The 21,377-nt window shown below is 39.3% G+C and overlaps 1 protein-coding gene across 1 annotated transcript in view; it reads right to left on the minus strand.

The window, feature by feature from the left end:
• The window catches only part of SLX4IP (SLX4 interacting protein), a 64,284-nt gene that overhangs the window by 18,080 nt on the left and 24,827 nt on the right, over positions 1-21,377 (minus strand). The window contains exons 5-6 of the mRNA XM_050315011.1: positions 14,410-14,499; positions 11,788-11,911 (exon numbers count right to left, since the gene is read on the minus strand). Of these exons, the coding sequence (XP_050170968.1) occupies positions 11,788-11,911; positions 14,410-14,499 (214 nt within the window). The remainder of the gene's footprint in view (positions 1-11,787; positions 11,912-14,409; positions 14,500-21,377) is intronic.

The following is a 21,377-nucleotide window of genomic DNA, read 5'->3' on the forward strand; positions in this document are numbered from 1 at the left end:
TGGCTGAAAAGGCCCGAACAGATGATTTGCTGTTACTTGTTGCTAACCATGAGAAAATATTAAGATGCATTTTATTCAAGATAACTCTATTTTGAAAGTATCACAGAGCTACGCTCATCAAATGTTTTGAAACCCTCTTGTATGGGACACCTGATCCAATCCATGGTCAGCTGGAGTTTACAAAACCTAGTTTTAAAGTTGTCAGAGTTACTGCAGAACGATAAGAATGGTGATATCCTCTTTCAGCTTCCTTTAGGAGAAATATATTATCCAATTAAGCACTCTGCTCCATGAAATAAGAAATAAAAAATAAACCCTGCAAGAACAACCCTGTGCCACCTGCAGCTTTTTAAAGCTTCTGCACAGTCACTCAGCATGAGTTTAAGTCTGTTCTCAGTTCCTGACTGGTCCACCATCACTCCTAACCTTGGCTTTGAGCAAGCAGTGGATTATGCTCCAGGGCCAGTGTGATCTCAGCAAGGACCAAAACCTGCTGTCCATGATATCATGGAAGGAGGGACCAACTGACACACACCAAATGATCCATCACTAACTCCTTTTAAGCACCACCACAGAAGTTTGAACCTCAAGCTGCAGACAGTTCTGCTTCCAGTAGCATAGAAAGTTCACACATCTTGGGCTCAGCAAACCCAGCTGGCTCAATCTTTAATTTCATCCTCACCATGCAACATAGACAAATCTCCGTTTGTGGATTACCAGAAAAGGAAATAAAATTGTATTTAGTGATGTGGAGGGTTGTTTTCTTTCTTACTTCAAAACTGTGCAACTAAATGATCAGACTCAGGTCCAAAAACAAAGGAAAACAAAAACAGCAACACAACAAAACAACCAAAAAACCCCAAACCCTACAAAATAAACAGACCCTGAAATCCAAAATACGACCAGATAGAAGAGGTTCTAGAGAAGCCCCAGCTGAGTTCCAGCTGCAGCAGGTGCTGGTGAGTGCTGCCCTGTAGGGGAACAAGAATTTGCCCTGTTTGTTGTGTTTTACAGTCCCACCACACCGAGAGGAAATCTCAGACACCGACTCTTTGTCCAGCAACACTTGTTTTCCAAAGGAGTCCCAGCCAAGTTGACTGGAGCTCCCAGGAGCTGCCCAGGGGCTGCAGTGGTGCAGGGAGGAGCGGTGGGAAGCCCTCTCCCACGGCTGGGACAGACCATTCCTCTGGGAGCCTGGGAAAACGCCTCCGAGCTGCTGAGTTATCTGGAGCGGCCTGGCAGGGGTTCCCTCCCCACCACGGTCTGGCACCTGCCTGGCTCTGGAGTAAGGCTGAGGAGGATGGCTGACCCCCCAAGCATTCCCGTAGCTGACAGACACCTATTTCTCATTGCACAGGATTTTTACACCCTCTTTAAAAATACAGTGATTTTCCCTCCCAGCCCAGACATTTCACATTTCTGACAGGTTGTGGTGGATTAGGACTGGCTCTCCATTTGGAAAGTAACAAGGGAGTCAACCATTGCAACCCACATATTAAAAATATAAAAGGATAACTTTCTTATGTTACCATGTGAAAGTAAATACACGGGTGTATTAGGCTTTCTGAAACACTATATTGTACATTTAAAAAAAAAAATCTACACTTAGCTCATGCTAGATTAATTTTTCCACACAGATTAGGCTACACTGGTAATGATGTTTACAGTATATAGAGCTTTTCATCTTCAAAGTGCTCCACAGACGTATTATTACACTGTTTTTTAGCACTCATATTTCTCCACTTAAAATTATTCACCACAAAATCAAAAGTCCTGATCGTTTGTAAACAAAACAAAACCCAAACATTTCACTCTAAACCTACTGTTGACCCTGCAGCTTTTCTTCCCCAGAACAAAACGTGCACGTGCTCCAGAGGAGGTTGCCATTTCTATTTTAGAAGAGATTCAAAAGCAAATGTTGGCCCATAAGTTTAAGGCCAAGTTTAGGATAGACCAAGGACAGCAGATACAAAAAGCAAATGAGACTTCCTGAGCCTTTTCTGGGATCCGCTTCATATTTAATAACAAGAAGCATCTTCACCCAGTTCATAGTTTTATACACCAAAGAGTGGGTTTCAAAACACCTGAAACATCTCAGGATGGCATCCATTCTTTCCATCCAGTCTGCCTTCAGTTCAAAGGAAGTGATCAGCACAAGTATACAGGGAAATGCCATAAAATAAAGCTCATAAACATTTTTATAAGAAGTTTAGTACCTAAGAAGAAACACTCAGCCCATCAAATTTATCTACATAAAGAATGGGCAAAAAGCAGTCCTTGGGTGTAGTACTCAGTGGGTATTGCTGCAGGGTCTGGCCTTGCAAACTCTTACACCTGCAAATAAATTCAGTGATGCAATTTGCCTCTTTTTCCAGGGTGCTTTCCAGTAGCTTAAACCAAGAGCAGACAAAAACAGAATACTGATTTTTTTTCACCTTACTCTTCCATAATTTTTTTAGTATCAGTGCTGCTGTTCTGTCTGTGAAATCTTCCCAACAAAGGCCAGTTGCCAACACAAATGGGTGAGAAATCCAGCCTACCAAGCACCTGGGGACAAGATTAAGTTCCTATCAGGGACCAGGGTCCCTGACAAGAAGACAAACCTTTCAAGGAGTCTGATCAGGAGAGGATGGGATGGGATAAGCCCAGCAGAGTCCTCTCTGCTGCTGGAGCCTTGGTAGCTGGACACAGCACACTGTCTAAACCACTGAGAATATGAGCCATTCAAAGTAAAACTGGACCGAGCCATTTCATGAAATCCAAGAGTAAGGTTGTAGGACTCTCCTCTAGCAGGAGAGGTGGGGAATTCACTGCAAAATCAGAACTGCACTGGCCAAACTGGATCCAGGCATTTCTTAGCCTGGCTGTCATCACTATTCTGGAGGAGAGAACGGAGAAGAAAAGCACGTCTGAGACCATCTGGCTGTAAGATGATAAATGCCCCTGATGGAGGTCCTGAGAACGCACCAGCTCTGGAGGAAAAACACCATCTTCATTAAGACTTGAGGATGGAGAGGCAGGCTGATCCAGCCCTGGAAAACACGGCCTGTCCACAGCCATTCAGAGTGTGTAGGCAGTAACAGCCAGCACCACCTGCTAGTGGTGCTGCAGCCAGGCAGACCAACGAGGAGCAGTAGATTTGATGGCCAGAGCACCTTTACCACAGACAACTGTTCTCTAACAGAGATCTGATTTCACCCTTTTGTTGATCTGAGACTCAATAACCACATTACTAATTGCACGTGACGGGTTTCAACACATGAACTCTGAAAGCTATTTGGAAATCCTCCCTGTTTTGAACATACAAACTGTATTCCAGAGAAAGAAAGCCACGTGCCTGGACTTCTTTAACCACCGGAATGAGCACAACAACCAAGAGAAAAGCCTGAGAAAGGCATCTGTTGTGTCCAGCCAAAAGGCAGAGAGAATGGGAAAACAAAGCCTGTGGTAAACACTGTCTGACAAGTCAGCAGCCCAGGAGAAGTCAAAGGCTCTTCAAAGTGTCTGTGCTGTGATGGAGCAGCTCGGCTAAACTGCCTGATGGCACAGTTGCACATCAAGCCAAGGATCTCCCAAAAACTGGCCAGACAAAGCTGTATCCAGTTGGACCAATCACTGAATTCCTCACAGTGATAAAAGGCAGATTCTACCTAAAATGAGGCACAGACACTGTGACAGTCCCAGAACATCCCCTTTCTCAGCATGAAATACCAAATTTAAGGTCTTTTATACAGAAGACCAAGCCCCACAATCCTGTCTCATGCCACAGAAGAGAATAGAGAGGCACTGCCCATACCCTATGACCCACATGTGTGTACATAAAAAACCCTTCAACAAACGAAATATCTCAATTAAAAGAATAAGAGAAAGATACTCAGTACACAAATACAAGATTGTCACCTTCTGTCCTCTCTAAAGCAAGTTTTCACATTTAGACATGGGTTTGTACAGTGAATATTTCCCAGGGGGAATGTTTGTACCTGAATACGTGTCATTTGCTCTGCATCAGAACACCTCTGATCTGTTTGAAGTTGATGGAAAACATCCATTTCTAAGCCCACAACACTCAGTCAAAACGGCATTGAACTCTTTTCCTCCTGTTTTCAAGGAAAAGTCTTTCTTATTTGCTACACTACTAATTTTTTTCATTTCATTATCTAATTTTTTAATAAATTAAGGCACGGCCCTGCAGAGCTTTGCTGTTTTAGTGTTGTTTGTGGTCTGCCACTCGGGCCTTTGTAGTCCATAGAAATTCCCAGTGTGTAACAACCACAACATACCCGGTGCCTTCAGTGGTGAATCAAACACCCAGAACTGCTCTCACTGAACTACTTACATGGAGAAAATATGCTTTTTATTTTTTTTTCAGGAGTTGGCCCTCTATCCCTATCTGGATAGATTTCTGTGAAGTCTTATACAAATTTCCCAAATATGAATAAACCCACAAAAATGTTTGCAATTTAAAAAGCTGTAATTTCTACCTTGGTCATATGATAATGAAAGGTGAGAACAAAAGAACAAAGGAGAGTATTATTGTGTACAATGGAAAGTTTAAAAGAAATTCCCATTCATATTTAACACTAAAATTACAGCCACAATTATTTCCAGTTAAAATGAAAATAGAAAGGACTTCAATGTTCAACACAGAGCTAAAACGATTTTTTTTTTGAAGTATCAGGATGATTTTTGTTTTCTTTTGCTGGTGATAGTTTGGGAAGTTTTACACTGAGACTTTTAAGGAATGCAAGGGTTAAAGATGTGTAAAACAGATTTTCTCACCGTTTAAGGAGAGCAAAACAACACATTTAGGAAGCCAGACAGCTACAAGGTCAAAACGTTACACTTCCAGGTCAAACTTCTGGTTGCAATTAAGTAAATTCTTCTAAGTATTTCTAGGGAAATCATATTTCTTTTAGGTTTTACTTCAAATCCCTATTCTTTTTTGCTTACATTTTAACCAAAACAATATTGTTCTCTTCAGAAACATTTAATAAAGAGCACTTTTTTTTTTCTTAAAGGAACTTGACATTTAAGTTTAAAACAAGAATCAATCCTTAGGCTTTTTTCCATCTATTTTGATGCATAGTTCAAGTAAAGGCAAAAGAATTTATTAAGCCTAGTTAATTTTAGAAAGTAGATACAGTTTTTCTTTTCTTTTCGATATCATATTTCCCTTTTCCCAAGGCTGCCACAGGTCAAGAAGTGTTTGGGATTTGGACTTGGACGATCCTTGTGTGTCCCTCTAAACTCAGAATATTCTGTGATAGACCTGGCACCCACCTAACAATGCAATCTGTTGTACTGATGTGTTATATGTGCAGTCCTTCTACCCAGGTTGAAAAAAACAAAACCCTAAAAGGTGAATTCAAACCCCAGTAAAATTGTAGCCAAACACAAAAGGTATGAGCAGATTGAGACATTATTCCCAAATGCTTTCCTTCAGCAGAATGCAGGTATGATGTTAAGCTGCCCTAACTGTTTATCTGTGGATGTTCCAGGCAGCAGAGTGTTCCAGACATCCCACACACGTATTTGTAAAGGTCAGGCAGCTGAGCAAAGTCAGGCAGTCAAACAAGGAATAGGAGGTGCTTAGGGACAGGTCTTCACATTCACTTCATATGCACTCCAAAGTTGCTGAATTCCCACCTGGGACAAGCATGCCAAGGGCTCTTTCAAGAGGTGTGTTCCCTGGCCTAGATGGGAATCACTTTGATATTCTCAGGTGAGTATCAAATCAGAAACTACAGGTGGGGTTCATCTTGCCTAACTTGCAGCACCTGAATCAAAGTAGTCCCCTAAACTTCATTTTTAACTGATAGAGATTAATTGCCTGTTAACTTTGAGCCAGCTTTGAGAAACTGAGGCATAATTCCCCTTTGTAAAGACACATGATTAATGGATGCTGATTTTTTTGCCTAACTATAGAAGGAAACCCCCAAAGATAAACTTTAAATTTGCATAAACATACGTGTCTTTGCATAAACTCTAGTACTGACAGCAAAATTCCTTTGCAGAAGTACTTGGATAACAAAGAAAGATCTGTATAGGTCATATAGATGTGTAAGATAGTAGCTGTTTGTGCATGTAAACAGAGGGTTTTTTGCACACACGTACTCAGGAGTAATTTTCATACTGTTTTTTCTTTTCATAAACTGAAAAAAACCACATGGAAGCAAGAGACAAAAGATGGCAACAAGATGGAAACAAGAAAAAGCAGCACAATGCATTAAGGCAGATAATAATTAAATGTTACAGGTCAAGGCTGTTTTCAAAACCAATATCAAATTGTTCCTTTTCACAGGAATACAACAAATTAAACAATTCTCCTGTTGTTTTCAATATAGTTCTTTTCAATACAGTAATAACTATATAAAAATACAGTACCTACTATCTAACACTCTTTATTAAGGGCATCTTTAAAACATACAATATTTCATTTCCTATCCAAGCCCATAAATAACTTCATGGGGGGAGCTGCCACCAGGGAAGAAGTAAAAGAAGGAGAAGACACTCGACCCACCTGGTGCTGCAGCTGCGAATGTCCCGTGTAAGACAGGGACAGATATTGCTAAAGCCTCTGCCACTATCCCTGGAATAACAGGAAGGGCCTTCCAAAGGTAGATCCTTCACTCTGGACAGGGCAGAACTTCCTCTGCCAGTGTTGGAGACACCAGAGCAAAGTTATTTCCCCAGTACTCCCCCAGGCTCCCTCTCCACTCGGGCCTTTAGTGACCCCAAGCAGGTTCGTGAATTCTGCATCCTCCCTGGAACAGCCTCCCGTGTCCCTGTGGACTCAGCACGAGCCTTTATCACACCCATTATTCTTTGGCAAAGAATTCCACAGTTCTGTAAACTACCCTGGCACTTCCAGCCCCCTGCTTTGATACTTTCTTGTTCTCCAGCTGGAAGAGAATGAGAGGAGAAATCATTCTGTGGATCTCTGTTGTGTTCCCCCTAATTTATATAATTTTCCAGGCTGAAGAGTCCCTGGACACTTAACTGTTCCCTGCATTGCATTTCCTCATCTTAGATCATCTCTGTTGTCCTTCTTGGAGTTTTCCCCAATTCTGTTGTATTACAATCTAAAGTAAGGAAAAAAAACACCTCATGAAAAACAAAACACCCAAACAGTGCATAAGTATGGGGGGATTTTTTTGGTCTTGCCAAATATCCTCTACTTTAAGAAGAGAACAAAAAAAAGTCATAATTCAGATATATAACCTTGATCTAGAAGAGGAAGGCTTTGGTGGAAGAAGATGCCCTTATTCCCCATTAATTGTCTATTAAAAAAATAATCTAAAGCAAATACAGGAAATATTAAGTACAAGATACTAATCAAAACATTTTTCCTAAGTTATTGCATAAGTTACTGCATACTTCAGGGAGCTGTGAGGCTCTGTTGTCACAGACAGATGAATGTAAGTTTAAAGTTCACACAGATCTGCAGGACTTGGCCACAAATACTAAATGAGTCCACTGCAGAGAGGCTGCAGTAGAATTCTTCGGAGAGACAGAGAGTACAATGTGCAACTGCAAATATCAAAGTTCATTTAAGAGACTCCTCCTCAGTGCCCTGTGCTTATCTCTTCCCTCTACTTGCACCCATCAAATTGTTGTAGAGCTGCTCTTTAAGCAAGGCAAGTGAAAAGATGCTGGTTAAAACCAAACAAATTGCTGTTCACCCCCAGAGGAGTGAGAGTTACCAGTGGGGAGGGGGGGAATAAATCAGTTTTGCTGCTACAGAACTGAAATGTGGAACAAACCCTACAAATAACTGACATAATTCGTGTCCTACAGTAACAGTGAACTCCTAAAGCAAACTGGGGCAGCCTGAAAAGGGTGTTTCCCTTAAAAACATCATAATGTTCAAATTAAAATGCAAGGCCAAAAGAGTTTGGAATATTTACCACCGTGATTTATTGTATATTTTTTGTGCGCTTGCAGGAGCCAAAAAAATCGTTTCATAAGCAAGAGAAATGTGTTTTCTTATGAAATTGCATCTTATGCATTTTTCTTTATACTAAATAAGACATGAACTTTGACTCCAGATCTTTGTAAGGCTGAGCTACTCACAATAGCTCTGTATTTCTGGCAGTTTTTCATTTCAGTAAGTTTGTCAGAAATTAATGTCTGAAAAATGAATGTCTGAAACTTCTACCTGTGAATAAAGTACAATCACTTTTGCAAAAAGCAACTTGGGGAAAAGATGGACAGAGAAAACTTGAACACAATAAGCTCCATTCCCTTGGAAATGAAAGTTAAAAATACAAATATCCAATATCCACAGTCCCAGGGAAAGCAGATAAAATCAAGCTGGGAGCTCCTTGTGCCCTCTGACAGCTCTCCAATTATTTTCACTGTAGAAGAGACTGTACAATAAAAAGATCTGAAATCAGAGCAAAAATGTTCCACCTCCAAGCCAAGAAAAACAACAGGGATGCTCGGGGAGGAATGAGAATAGATCTGAAAATTACTTGTATGATAAACACAGTTAACTTTTCCCTCCCTCAAGAGGAGGAGGAAGGTCAGTTTACAATATACCTTCTTCCTTCCTTCCTTCCATTTCTAACCTTAACATTTGCACCAGCCATATTTTCTTTCCACTTCTCCTTTCTGTTTCCTCTGTGCCCATGTAAACCTTGCTTTCTTCCTTGTTTTTCACAGCCCTCCCTTTGTCATTCTCCTTTATTTTAATATCTCCACTCAGGCCTCTTTCTGGTCTCCTCTAAATTCTCACTTCTTGCATGATTTTGGCCATGCAGGCAAAATCCAACCTGTGAAAATTCTCCCCATTTTAAATTTCTCTTAAAAAGAAAAAATAAACCGAAGTCAAACACGTTTGGACATTAATTAAACACAGGAAACAGAGAGTTTATACCAAAGTCTATGTCCAAAGACTAAATTAAAGCTTACTTTGGCAAATCGTTCATACTGGCCATTTGGGAGGGGTGGGGAAATTGTTCAGACAGAAGGAAGAATAGGAAGAACTTGCTTGTCTTGGCTACTTTCTCTCATTTTTCCATTCTTTCCTTCTTTCTTTCTTCTCTTGTGTGTAACACCCACAGATTTCCTAATGAGATGGTATGAGACCCACCACACACTGCAGTGTGGGTGTAACTTAAATGAAAAGGAAACCTAAATTAACAAGTAACTTGCATGGATATTTACATTAAGTGCCACAGAACCGAAAAGTGGGATTAAACAGCATTAATATTAAACATAATATGATAATACTACAGGCACTAATGGTAAAAATAAATTGTGATAGGTGAAAATTTTCTTTTCGAAACAGTTTACAAGCCTTCTCTGCTCAACAGATCTAGAAGGATAAGATCTGCTCATTGAAGTATGGTAGCTTGGCTTGTAGTTCTGAAATGAATCCTAATACATCATGCCTTGACATAAAAGGCAGTCTAAAATCTTATTAATACCGATCTAATAATTCTAATAAATTTTGAATACGTCCTGCAATGTGCACACTAAAATGGACCTGAAAGGATGTGACTTCAAATAGGAGTGGGATGCTGGCCTGGGATACTCAAAATAGTAAATAAGCAGTTAACAGGCATCCTAAGGTTCCTCCTCCAGCTACAAACTTCCTGACAATAGCAGGGGTTTTACAGCAGGGAAACTCGACACAGACTTGCATAACTCTGAGCAAAAAGAAACCACATTCAGCCTGAAGAGCTCCAAAAGTTTTAATACCCTCCAAATGCAGCAATAGCTGCAGCTTAAACATTTTCCCGGCAGCTCCGTCATCGTGTGCACCCAGCGAGCCACACGCCCGGCTCCGGCACTTCCCTGCATGCTGCAATACACCAGGAAAACGCTGGCCTGGTGTCTGGGACTTCACCTCTCTGTCAAAAACACAAATGCACCTCCTTGTCCTCTACAAACAGAACCTGTGAGCCCAGAGCGGAAGGCAGAACACCAGAGGTTTGGGGATGTTTGAGTGAAACAGTCCCTAGAGGGAGGTCCCGGTTGCTCCAGTGAACACCCACCTATTGTGTTATTTCCTTCTCAGGTAAGAACAGACTTGAGTGTAACTTGAATAAACTTGATTACTGGCCCTGAACAAAGCGCTCCTTTCTTACAAATTACAGCCCTGAGCAAAGCAGGCTGAGAGAAGAGGAAAGAGCTGGATTTGGAAATGAAGTTGAACACGACTGTTCGTTATCACAGCCTGTTTTCTTCCTTTGGTTCTTTATTGTTAATTAATGACGGGGAGATTAAGTGCAGAAAACTGATGGAACAGAAATCCTGCCTCATCCAAAGTAAATACCTTTGAATCTAAAACTGTCACTGATATTACTGATGGCTTCCTCAAATGCATATCCTTCAGTTTTTAATTTTCAGGAAACAAGGGGAAGAGTCAAGCAGAAGATCAGTTCACAACCCTGGGACAGCATACCAATATTTTTACTGAAAAGCTCATGGCATAAAAGAAAATATAAGACCCTAAATGTTCACAAACACCTACAAATTAGTATTGCATCTGTCTGCATATTTAAAAACAATTATTATGTCCGGTAGCTTTACCTTCCTATAAAACCACTGGTTTGGAAAACCTACTTTTTACCGAGGCAGGAAACTTTAAAAAACAAAGAATAAAAAACATCCCTCGATAAAAGGAAACACAGAAACACCTCAGCAAGTCTTAGAAATTCTGATCCCACCTTCTGTAACGTTCCTCTGCTTTCACTGCAAGAAAATTCTGTTTGTTCCCTCAAAACCAGAAGAGTACAGAGGTCTGAAAGTTCATGTGTTTTGACAAACATTAATAATATTTTAAAGGGATAAAATGTAGTTACAACTTGCAAGGAAAAAAGGGTTTAGAAATCCCTTAGGGATCAGAAACATCTTTTGCTTATGTAGTTTTGTGTGGGGTGGGAAAAAAGCCCTCCTGTGGTGCCACAACAATCTGGCTCCCATATATGCCTAAAATTTTGCAATACTAAGCCAACCATACAGTATGCAACCCACATTTTCTTCATTAAAACCACTCATTATTATTGACAATAGCATGTAAAGCTGCAACCACCAACTAGAATTCCATAGGAATATACCTTTTAAATAATGGAAAACATTTTGAGAAGCAAAGAATTTGTTCAGAATTAAAACTGTTACTGTAACATACATTGAATTCAAAATTTATGAGTATAGTGATCAGATATTGTAAGTTATACTTCAGTAGAGATCCATCTCAATATATTTAAGGAAATGTGACAAACCATGGCCAGCCCTTTTTTATGTGACAAGTTTATAACATGTTCCATGCTAGTAATAATAAAAAAGTCATTTTTTCCTAAGAACTATTTAAAAGTAAATTGCTTTTCTGATATAAGACCAACAGATAAGCCTATCAACTGTAAAATCTACCATTATGACGGCAATGAAATGATATTAAACAAAAATTGGCAAGTCATTTAGCCCCAAAGCTGATGTAACAGAGCACAAGCTCCAGTGATCATTATCTTTGGTGGATGTACTGAAATTGCACTTATTAAGTCTCACCACCCTCACACACACAAAAACATCAGTTGCATTTGGGTCAAAGTTCTTAACCCTGTTCTCTGCTGCACTCCCAAGGTCACTGGTACTGCAGTTCCACCGGTGAAGTGACAAAGGTCATTTACCACATCACAGCAACTCTTTAGGACTGGACAGGTGGCCAGCAGAGGGAGAAGCAAAGATATTATTTCTAAAATTAAAATCTTCCTGATGGCAAATTTCTCCTGGAAATTTCCAGTAATTTCCACTACACTTTATTTCACGCATTTCTTTTACCTGTGAGAAACAAAGGACCGGCTGATCCGTGTTGCATGGATTTCCACTGACCACGTTGTTTTCGTGCTTCCAAGTAGTGTTTGACTCTGGAAGCAACAACTTCTTCCAGCAGCCTGCAGACCTCCTGGAAGAGGAACCAGTGGCCTGCTTAGATCCAAATTTACAGAAAAGCCCACAGCAGAAATCAATACAAAATCACCCTCTTTCACATTAAAAGGAAAAACATCATCTGCAATTCAGTACTGAGGAGAGAAACACATAAATTAGGAAATAAATGGGAATGAGGAGGGAATGAAACCATTCTTCTACAAAACAAGAGAGGAAGTACATTATGAAATTCTCACTTGGCAGATGAAATGCATTATATTACAATACTATTATTTTTTTAATCAGAAATTAGTTTCATATGCAGCCAATGTAGGAAAAAATAGATGTTAAAGATGCATCACAACATTAGGTATTTAAACAAAATACTAGTAAAAATCCTCCCAGGAATTGTCAACACACTATTTCTCTACAAGAATCCTTACAATCAACAACAGATATTTTCCTTAAATTCAGTGTAATTTGGGGGGGGGGGAAGACTTGGAGCAAATTAGGTCACAGCAACTTAATTTCTCTAATTCATTTTGATTTTTCTGCTCCTAAACATAACTGTTCATATTTCTCATACTTTCTTCAAAAAAGCACAGTAAAACCACATACAACTCAGGGAGAACAAACTCTCCAGCCAGAATAACCGTAGGAAAAATAACTTGGAGTAAAAGCAAAAATTAATCTCTTGAATACCAGAATAAGTTTTCAGTTTGATGCTCAGTCGCATATTTGAGACTTTTCCCTCAGTATTCTCATTTTCCATTGTTCATAACTATGTGCTCGCAGAAATGATACTTTGTGGCACACAAAAATATAATTTTACCTTTTTTACTGTGTTTGGGTGCTGACAAAATTATATTAGTAGTATCTAAATTAAATACCTTAGCTTGACATTTCCTTTTGATTAATGTAGAAAGTATGCAGAGCAAGGAATTTTTAATGCATTGCTCTTAATGAAAGCAGGGCAATATATTGGACAACCACAGCCAGTATTTTCTCCTTACTGTAAGAAATACATTTTCCTTTCTGCTTGTGGAGTCTAATTATAAAGTACTGTATTTACTCATTCTTCTGTTTAAGTCATTAAAGTGCTCCCATTACACATTCCTGAACAGGACTCTGTGCTCAGGTCTGAGTGAAAAGGCCTAGAAAGCAGCAGAAACACGGCGTGTGTTTGGTTCCTTCTGCACCCATAAACGTCACCGTGCACTTCCTTCATTTACATGGAACATATTTGAGCTTTTATGCTCATGGAAATATTATTGAAATGGTTCTCCACAAAGAAGTACACAGACCTAAGAGTGCAAGGATGAAATTTGAATTTGCTATTCGAGGGGAGAAGAGATAGGACAGGCCAAAGAAATTTGAATTTCAGTTGCTGAAAATATGCAACCTTTGTGCGTCTCTCAAAACGTGAAATGCGATGAATGCTGCCCTGTCATGCCTCTTTATTAAATCAATCATGATCTAATTTCCTGAAATTCATATCTTTTGTCTTGGCAGCCTCACAAAATACGTTTTGAAAACGCTTAAAACTCAGAGAGTAAAACTGGTTATAAATAGAAGGCGTAATGAGCGTCCATTTAGTCAGGAAAGAAGTCTAAAAGATTTTCCCCTATTTCCTTGTTTCTTGTCTTAATAAAGCACAAATCTGATGAACCCACGTGCTGCTAAATATTCTGCTCCCTCAGGATATTAATGTATTGTTTCTTTTAATTTTATTTAAACTTAGAGAGGGCCAGGGACGCTCTGCAGTGACAGGTTAATTATGGCATTATTAGGAAAAGTATCTGCTGAAAATTACCGTAACGGAGACTTGCGGGAAAGTCCACAGGCATCCCAAACATGTCCTGCCCTCGCCTGCAATGGGGAACTTCTCAAGTTCCCACACAGGCTGACATGGGGGAAAACTCCTGCCAGTAACTCATCACAAGGCTGGAGCAGAAATCACACACAGTCTGATGAAAGTTACAGTCAGAATTGTGCCGGTCACTGATTTTCCACCCTTTCGTCAGGATATACAAATGATAGACTTAAAAAGTTTCTTGTCATGTGATGCAATGGTTCTACTATAGGTTATCATTCACACTTACTATGTTTTCTTGCACCCTCTACATGCAACACCATTCATACTTCTCAGAATGAGAAAAAGAAACAATTAATATACAGATATTTCACCAACAAAATGATACCCGTCACACTGTCACAATCTGCTTTATGTCACTCAGGATAATTTACCAACATTCATGAAAAATGTGGGTTTAAAACTAAAAGTCAGAAGAATCCAAACAGCACACACATGTATGTGTAGACCCACAGAATTTAAAAATTAAAAAGCAAATTAAAAGTGGTCACTAGTGACACAAAAAGCACATATGGCTGACTAAGGGGTCCCACAGCAATCGTTGATGGTAAGGTATAAGTAACAATATTCTCAAAGCCCTGGAAAATTCTGAACAGTTCAAGGCAATCCAAGTTTTTCCCTGCAGCCACATGCTTTTGAAGTAGAGCTGATATTTGTTGTACCTCTTTCTCATGATCTGAAAACCAGCTGGTGTCTTTACTGGAGCCTTGAGGCAAAATATGAACATCCACCAGGACAGCAAAGTTCCCACACTGAAAAAAAAAAAAAAAGGACAAAAAAAAAAGTTGAACTGGAGCTGCCAGGAAGCACATGTGGAGCAGACAAGGAGATAAACAAGCAGGTAAGCATATCCATCTGATTCTGAGATACAGCAGGCAGAACATTCAACTGGGCAAGTTTATGAGGAATTATGGAATTACAAATTTATCATTGTTTATGGACTTAATAAGAGACAAGAGCACCAGAGCTCACTGAAAAGTTTAAACAATAGCAATAAGCATAAGAACATGGAATTTTCTTCTGCTACCTAAAGGACATTTTTAAACATGAGTTCAAGCAAACTTTAATTTTTTAAATTTCTTTCACCAAACTCCCATCACTCTATTTTCTGAAAATTTGGTACCATATCAGTCATCTAGTTCGCATTTTAAATGTACTAATTCCTTAAAAATTCAGCCTCTTGGAGGTCTTCTCCTCTCTCCAAACTACCTGATGTAAAGAACAGCAACTCTGAAGGATTTATCAGTGACTATTAGGCAGTTACTACATCTGTCATAGTTTGAATGGTTACATAATAAGGCTCCCCCTCTATACACCACATGTAGTTGTTATATAGCTACATGTAGTTATATATGTAGTTGTTAGGATGATATAGGCAACAGCCCAAGGCACATCAGCTATTGCTGAAATTCCTTGATTAACTTTGATTGAGAGCAATGTGACACATGAGGTTTAATTATTTTCTTTCTTCAGTCCATCGGTCATTACAATGAACTAATCTAAGGAAGAGTGAATGGTATGAACACATCCCAGTTCCACTGGGCATTAACTCATCCCTGCCTCTTTCCCTGCACTGGGATATGGGGCATTTCAAACTAATGGATCCCTTTTTCCTATTGTAACTCAGCGCCAAATCTCACTCAGACACCCCCGAATTGAACAACAGGGAAGGGAAAAGCGAATTTCATCATTCTGGTTTGGCTGCTTGTGATGCAATAAACTCCCTCTTACAGAAGGCTGGACATGTGTGGTCATGGCAATTGCACATCCGGAATGTCTGATGGAACAGAAACAACATCCTGAGCCCAGACAAACCTCAGATGTGCCCGAACCATCCACAGGGAGATTGGGCTCCTTTCAAGTGGCCATTGCAGGGCTCCCTTCTTGTCCTCACTCAGTGTCTCCAGGTTTGCCCTTCACTGCCAAACATCTGCACACCCCAACCTCAGAATTCCAAGATTCAGCTCTAAAAATAGTGTGATGTATAGTTTTGGTTGTGTATCACCCACAGTCTGTAAGTCAGGTTTATGGTACAGCACAAGTACAGTTGTTGCTGTACAATTAGCACAAAGAACAAGATTTAGTGTCAATTTTATTAACCATGACAGCATATTTGGTAAATTAAAAACCTCTGGGTTTACAAAACACTTGGATCTGCAAAATATCCACAAACAAAACTATTAAAATAACGATTCAAATACAGTTAAAACCTAATTCATGACCAATATTGGATTGTAACTAGAATGCAAAAGTTTGGCAAATGAGACAGGAATTGGGAAATCATTCTGAGAAACTTCTAAGTTACTTATAGGTATCAGTCACTGAAAGAGCAGAATGCTTTGATCTATTGTATCAAAAGGCTTCTCTTTCCTCCAGAGAACCAAGAATTACCAGATGGCTGCAACAGCAAACCTTTCCAAGCTTTAAATGGATGACAAAATATCTCTCCAAAATCTCTGGTGAATCATTAGTCAGCTCCAGCAAACTTTAAGTTGACTACTGAACTTCAAAGTCAGCAGACGCTGCAGATTATAAAGTGAAAGCCAGTAAATTATTCATGGCTCAGCACTTAGAACAACCGACAAGTATTTGATACATCAAGAAAATTCAAATTATCAAATGCTACATGTTAACTGGCATCATTTTCTATTGACTGCAGAAACTTTATATAGATACAGATGCAAAGCACAGACCTGTTTTTCAAGAAGGGATAATGTTTGTAATTATTTTCCTCTGAATGGCAACGTTTGTCTCAGTTGCCAATCTTGAAACAAATGGAGAAAAGAAAATAATGAACCATATTTGAAATTACATAATGGAACAGTTAAAACTATCTTTAAAATATTACAAACACACCAAACACTTGTCATACTTCAAAGAACAGTACAGACTAAATGCCAGTACAAATAACTGACGGGAACAGAAGGAAGTGGAAGAAAAATGTACATTGTTTACATTAACAGATTTGATGATCTTATAGAAGTTTCTAAGCAATTTTTATTCTGATGACATCTCATTCCATGCAAATACAAGCTTTTATTTGAGAGGAAATGAAGTGTTTCTAGTCAGTGTAGCTGCAAGGAGCAACTGGTGATTCCTCAGTACCAATAACTGAAAGGCAAACAAAAAGAACAGCAACTTTTCACTTCATGCTTTCAAACATCCATCTCAAAATTTGCACTGAATATTGTTTTTCGAGGTGTGATTGTCAAAACCGAAACCTGAATGCCTGATTTGATGGGAAAAGACATTTGTGAAATATCAACAGGAAAACGTTTCACTGACAAATTAAAGACAGAGACAAATGCACCCATTTGATATCCCCCATAATTCTAGAATTCAAACCCTCTTCATTTTTACAAGCTCTTTTTAATGTCTGCATTCTTACTGAGACAGTCTGATGACATTCACTGTGTTACTAAACAAAGGGCTTGCAATGCTCTCAGAATGCTGTCAGTGTGTTGTTGTACAGTAATGGCATCTAATTCAGAACATGTTTTCAGAAATCACATTGTTTATACAAACACATCAAACACTTCATAGATTCTGCAAGTTGAAAAGATAACCAGCCATGTAACATAAACAGAATAAAAACCAACGCAGGGGTAAGTCATCTGCTCATAACCTGGTGAAACCTTGAAATAAGCACATATTAGATGGTGAACTATTATTGCAAATCACCCAAATAAGGACCTTTTCTTGCTATCCTGATTTTTACAATCAGTGGGCTCCTACATGATGCTCTCATTTCTTTAAGCTGCATCACTTCAAACAGCATAAAAACAGCCCTTTTAAACATAAAATACTTGGGATGCTGGGGAAAAACACGGTGAGTTTGTGTTCAGTGACACCACTCCCAACGTGCTGCATCACTAAAGCAGACTGGGCTGGAGAACCAGCCTCCCGTGACACAGATCCGTGTTTCCCACTTGTGGGATTCCTCTGCAGATGTGGGCTGTGGGGTCAGAATGAATTGTAGCTTAGCTGAAACAGAAACATCTGATGGTTTGGCTGGATTTTGGGATGGGCGGGAAGGAGCCGAGCTGGAACCGTCACCCCGCTTTTACTTCCCCTCGGGAAAGCTGCAAACACAGGTGACACCCCCAGGGGGACAGCAGGAGTTGGCTTCAAGTTTGCCACCTCTGCTTCATCTCAGAACGGTCTTTATAGTACCAAAAGCTGCGGGAGTTTGTTTATGAGCCTTGCTTTGTTTACAATCAGTTGGAATAAAGTCAATTTTGAACCACGTTTCCCAGTTCTAGTGGGAGAGAAGCGTGTCCTACACTGCACAACTTGAGTTCTCCAGGATAAACACGGGGGGACTGTTTATTTCTACTGTTTCCTCCTCCCCAAGAGGTCTGCTAGTGAATTAGTGGTAATTTTATTCCAGTCTCAGATGATGACAATAGTTTAAAAAAAAAAAAGATCCCAGTGACCACTCAAAAATGTCTTTGGAAGCCCTTTTTGGCATTGTGACATAACTGATAGGAGGCAGCATCAATCTATCCAGGTGGCAAAAGCACAGCCAAGAGATTTTTGGGAAAAAAAAAAAAAAACATATATAAGGACCTTATAAGAAATATCTTGTCTTAAAATAAAGAGAAAAATTTAAATATATTCCACCCTTTTAAAGTTCTTTCTGAAAATCAGTAAATGTCCTACACCGAATCAAGCAAGTTCAAACATCTACAGCATAAAGTATAATTATGTATTGTCAATGGCCTATACACTGTACCAACTATATTATGACAAAATTCACTTTTCCCAGGCTTTTTAGAATCAGAATTTTGTTCTCCTCCTTTATCTTTCTGACCCCAAAGACAATGATGTGTCTTCCTTCTGGCTGTATCTTTAGCACCAATGATTTTCGATATTCTGACTTCTCTTCTACAGCAATAATTGTTTCTTTTGTCATCACACAGTCAAGCTGCACAGAAATAGTGTTTCCCTGCTTACTGTTCAAAGCACGGTGTTGTTGCAACTCTCTGTTTCAAGGGTGTTTAGAAACCAACAGGTCACCAGTGAGTGGTTTTACCGTCACAAGATTAATAAGAAGGTCACCTAAGGAGAGGAATTGGTAATTGTAAAAGGGTTCCTCACTAGCTGATTCAGAAGTAGAGCACAACAGATCAGAGAGGAGGCTCCAGAAGGAGCCACAATTCCTCTAGGAATTTATGACACAAGTCCATTCTTCAGAACGCTCAAGAAATATGATGCAAATGTCAGGGAAAAAAAAGGTATATTCCACTTTTGACCTTTTCTCTCTTCTGGAGAAGAACTGCTTGGTTCTGGAAATTGTACAAGGCTTGTACTTTGTTAGAATTTAATTTATTAAAGTTGTAGAACAGTTTTGACAAATAAATCCTTCTTGTTAAAGGGTTTTAGCCATCAGCTACCATCACCTAGACCTTTTAAATTCCCTGCCTTCAAAGATCTATGGGGTCCCTCTGCAACAGTAAAGAAGGAGCAGCAAATCAAGGGCAATGGTATAATGGGGTCTAACTTGAAGATCTATCCTCAAAAATAACTGTGCTAAATTATACACAGATTCAGCAGGAATTGGACAACCTAAAATGCATTTAGACTTTTACAAAAGCAGGGAGGAAATTCCCCCTTTCATAACCTGTATACGGGTTATATCTAAATAATCTTTCACAAGTGGTTGGCTTGCCTTTTTTTTTAGGAGTATAGTTTATGAATGAGAAATTCCTAAAGGGAGGAGTGTTTAATTTTCTGGTGTCTTAGTGGAAGGTAAGCAGTAGTTATCTGGAAATTGAATCAATAAGCTATAGGCACATTAAGATCACACTGAAAGGTTCCCATGCCAAGCAAAGAGGTGTAAGCAGAGAACAAGCCTTTGGAGCAAAGCTTTGATAAATGTGCTCTGACAACACATGAAACTCGGATGCAACATCAAGGCAGCATTTTAGACTCTTAACAGATGCAGATGGACAGGATATTAAACTTAAGAAATGATGGGAAAAAGAAAACAAGAAATACTTGTGAGTGATTCAACCCTTAGGAAAACATAAAAAAAAAAATAAAAAAATCTAAGGAGTTTGAAATCTGATGGAGCTGTGTATGATACTGGAGACTTCCAAAGTAAGGACTAATATGCTGTTGTTAAAGCACATAATTGTGAGAGATCCACCCAAATCAACAGATTAAAATAAATTAATGAAGACAACTCCTTCAGAAAACCCTCAGTATGTGCCCAGGTAAAGGATCTGAATGTTTTTAGCAACGTCAGAATCCTGCGGTGCAAACAGAGCCCTTCAGTCAATCACCCACAGTCAGGCTAAGCAGTAATTACTTAATCTAAACATCTGAACTGGGCTTGGAGAACTGCTCTATCAGGTACAACGTTGAAAAAGAGGCCTAAATTGCAGGAGAGAATTAAGTTTAATTTGGGTTGTCAGCCTGTGCCGGTGTGATCCCAGATCCGTAGGAGGTTTTGTAGCCCACGTATTGAAAGGAGCCGTGGAGCTGCAGCTCAAACAATTGCAAAAAGCAAGTTTTTCCTTGGGGCAAAGTCTCCAAGTAACAGTGCAATCTCACCATTGTTTGGAAAGGATATACACCATGCCCCTGCCTGTGTCAGGACTGATCCAGAAAAATAGAAATAGCAGCCCAGTATTTGTTCAAGATAGTAAAAAAGATAATTTGAGATTCCAACAAGCTGCTTTCACCCTTTTGTTGTAAAATATTGTTGTAAAAAAGATGGTACTTTTTAAATCATAGCTAGGAAGCGATGATGAAACAGCCATCTCTGTAGCAACCTGCTTTTATGACACTTGGGGTTGGGAAGGGTGAGCAGCCATACTCAGTGGAGAGCTGAGCATATTTACAACCTACCTGAATGCAATTAATTTTTAATTGTAAATTCTAAGGACATTTCCTAGGGCTTAGACACAGGTTAACACATTATTGTGTATCACCAAGTTAAGATTATTACCTTTCCTAGCCCTTACCCTGAGCTATAAACAACAAAAGTTTGGGATTATGAGAGTGATTCATGAGGGGAAGAATTGCCTTGTCCTAAACTGGAACGTGGGACATTCTCTGTGGTTGCAGAAAGTCAGTGCTGGGATTTAATTTCTTGCCCTGGTGGAAAAACAAAGGAACTAGCACACAGCCAATGCAAAACACTCTGCATGTCTGGATTATTAATTTTGTAATTATCAAATGCTACTGTAATAGGTATCAAAACAATTAGAATGATTAGAGGTTCATAATACATCCAAGGGCTTGCTTGAGGCCTGCTAAGAAGGAGCAGTGATGACTAAAGCTTCCACAAATCTAAAGATCACCAACAGCAACATGGCCATATAATTTTCTGAAGAAATCACAGGTAATAACAAAAAAAAAGCTTGAGGGCTTTTTTCAGACCTGTAACTTGTTAAACGATTTTCACAGCTTTTCACATACATGCTGTACATGCTTCATTTTAATATGAATGAGCCAAACTTTAAAGTATCAACAAAAGGTCATCAAATACATGCCGGAAGCTAATGAGGGATATGTTCAGCATGAGAAGAACCACCACAAGAAGGGCTGAGGAGCTTAGCAATGCACCTCCTGATTTTATGTTTCTGCATATGCTAGGCATGACTGGAAAATTAAGTGAAAT

This window comes from Myiozetetes cayanensis, unplaced genomic scaffold (genome assembly GCF_022539395.1).
Source record: "Myiozetetes cayanensis isolate MyiCay16 unplaced genomic scaffold, myiCay2020 scf2-11, whole genome shotgun sequence".
Classification (NCBI taxonomy): Eukaryota; Metazoa; Chordata; class Aves; order Passeriformes; family Tyrannidae; genus Myiozetetes; species Myiozetetes cayanensis.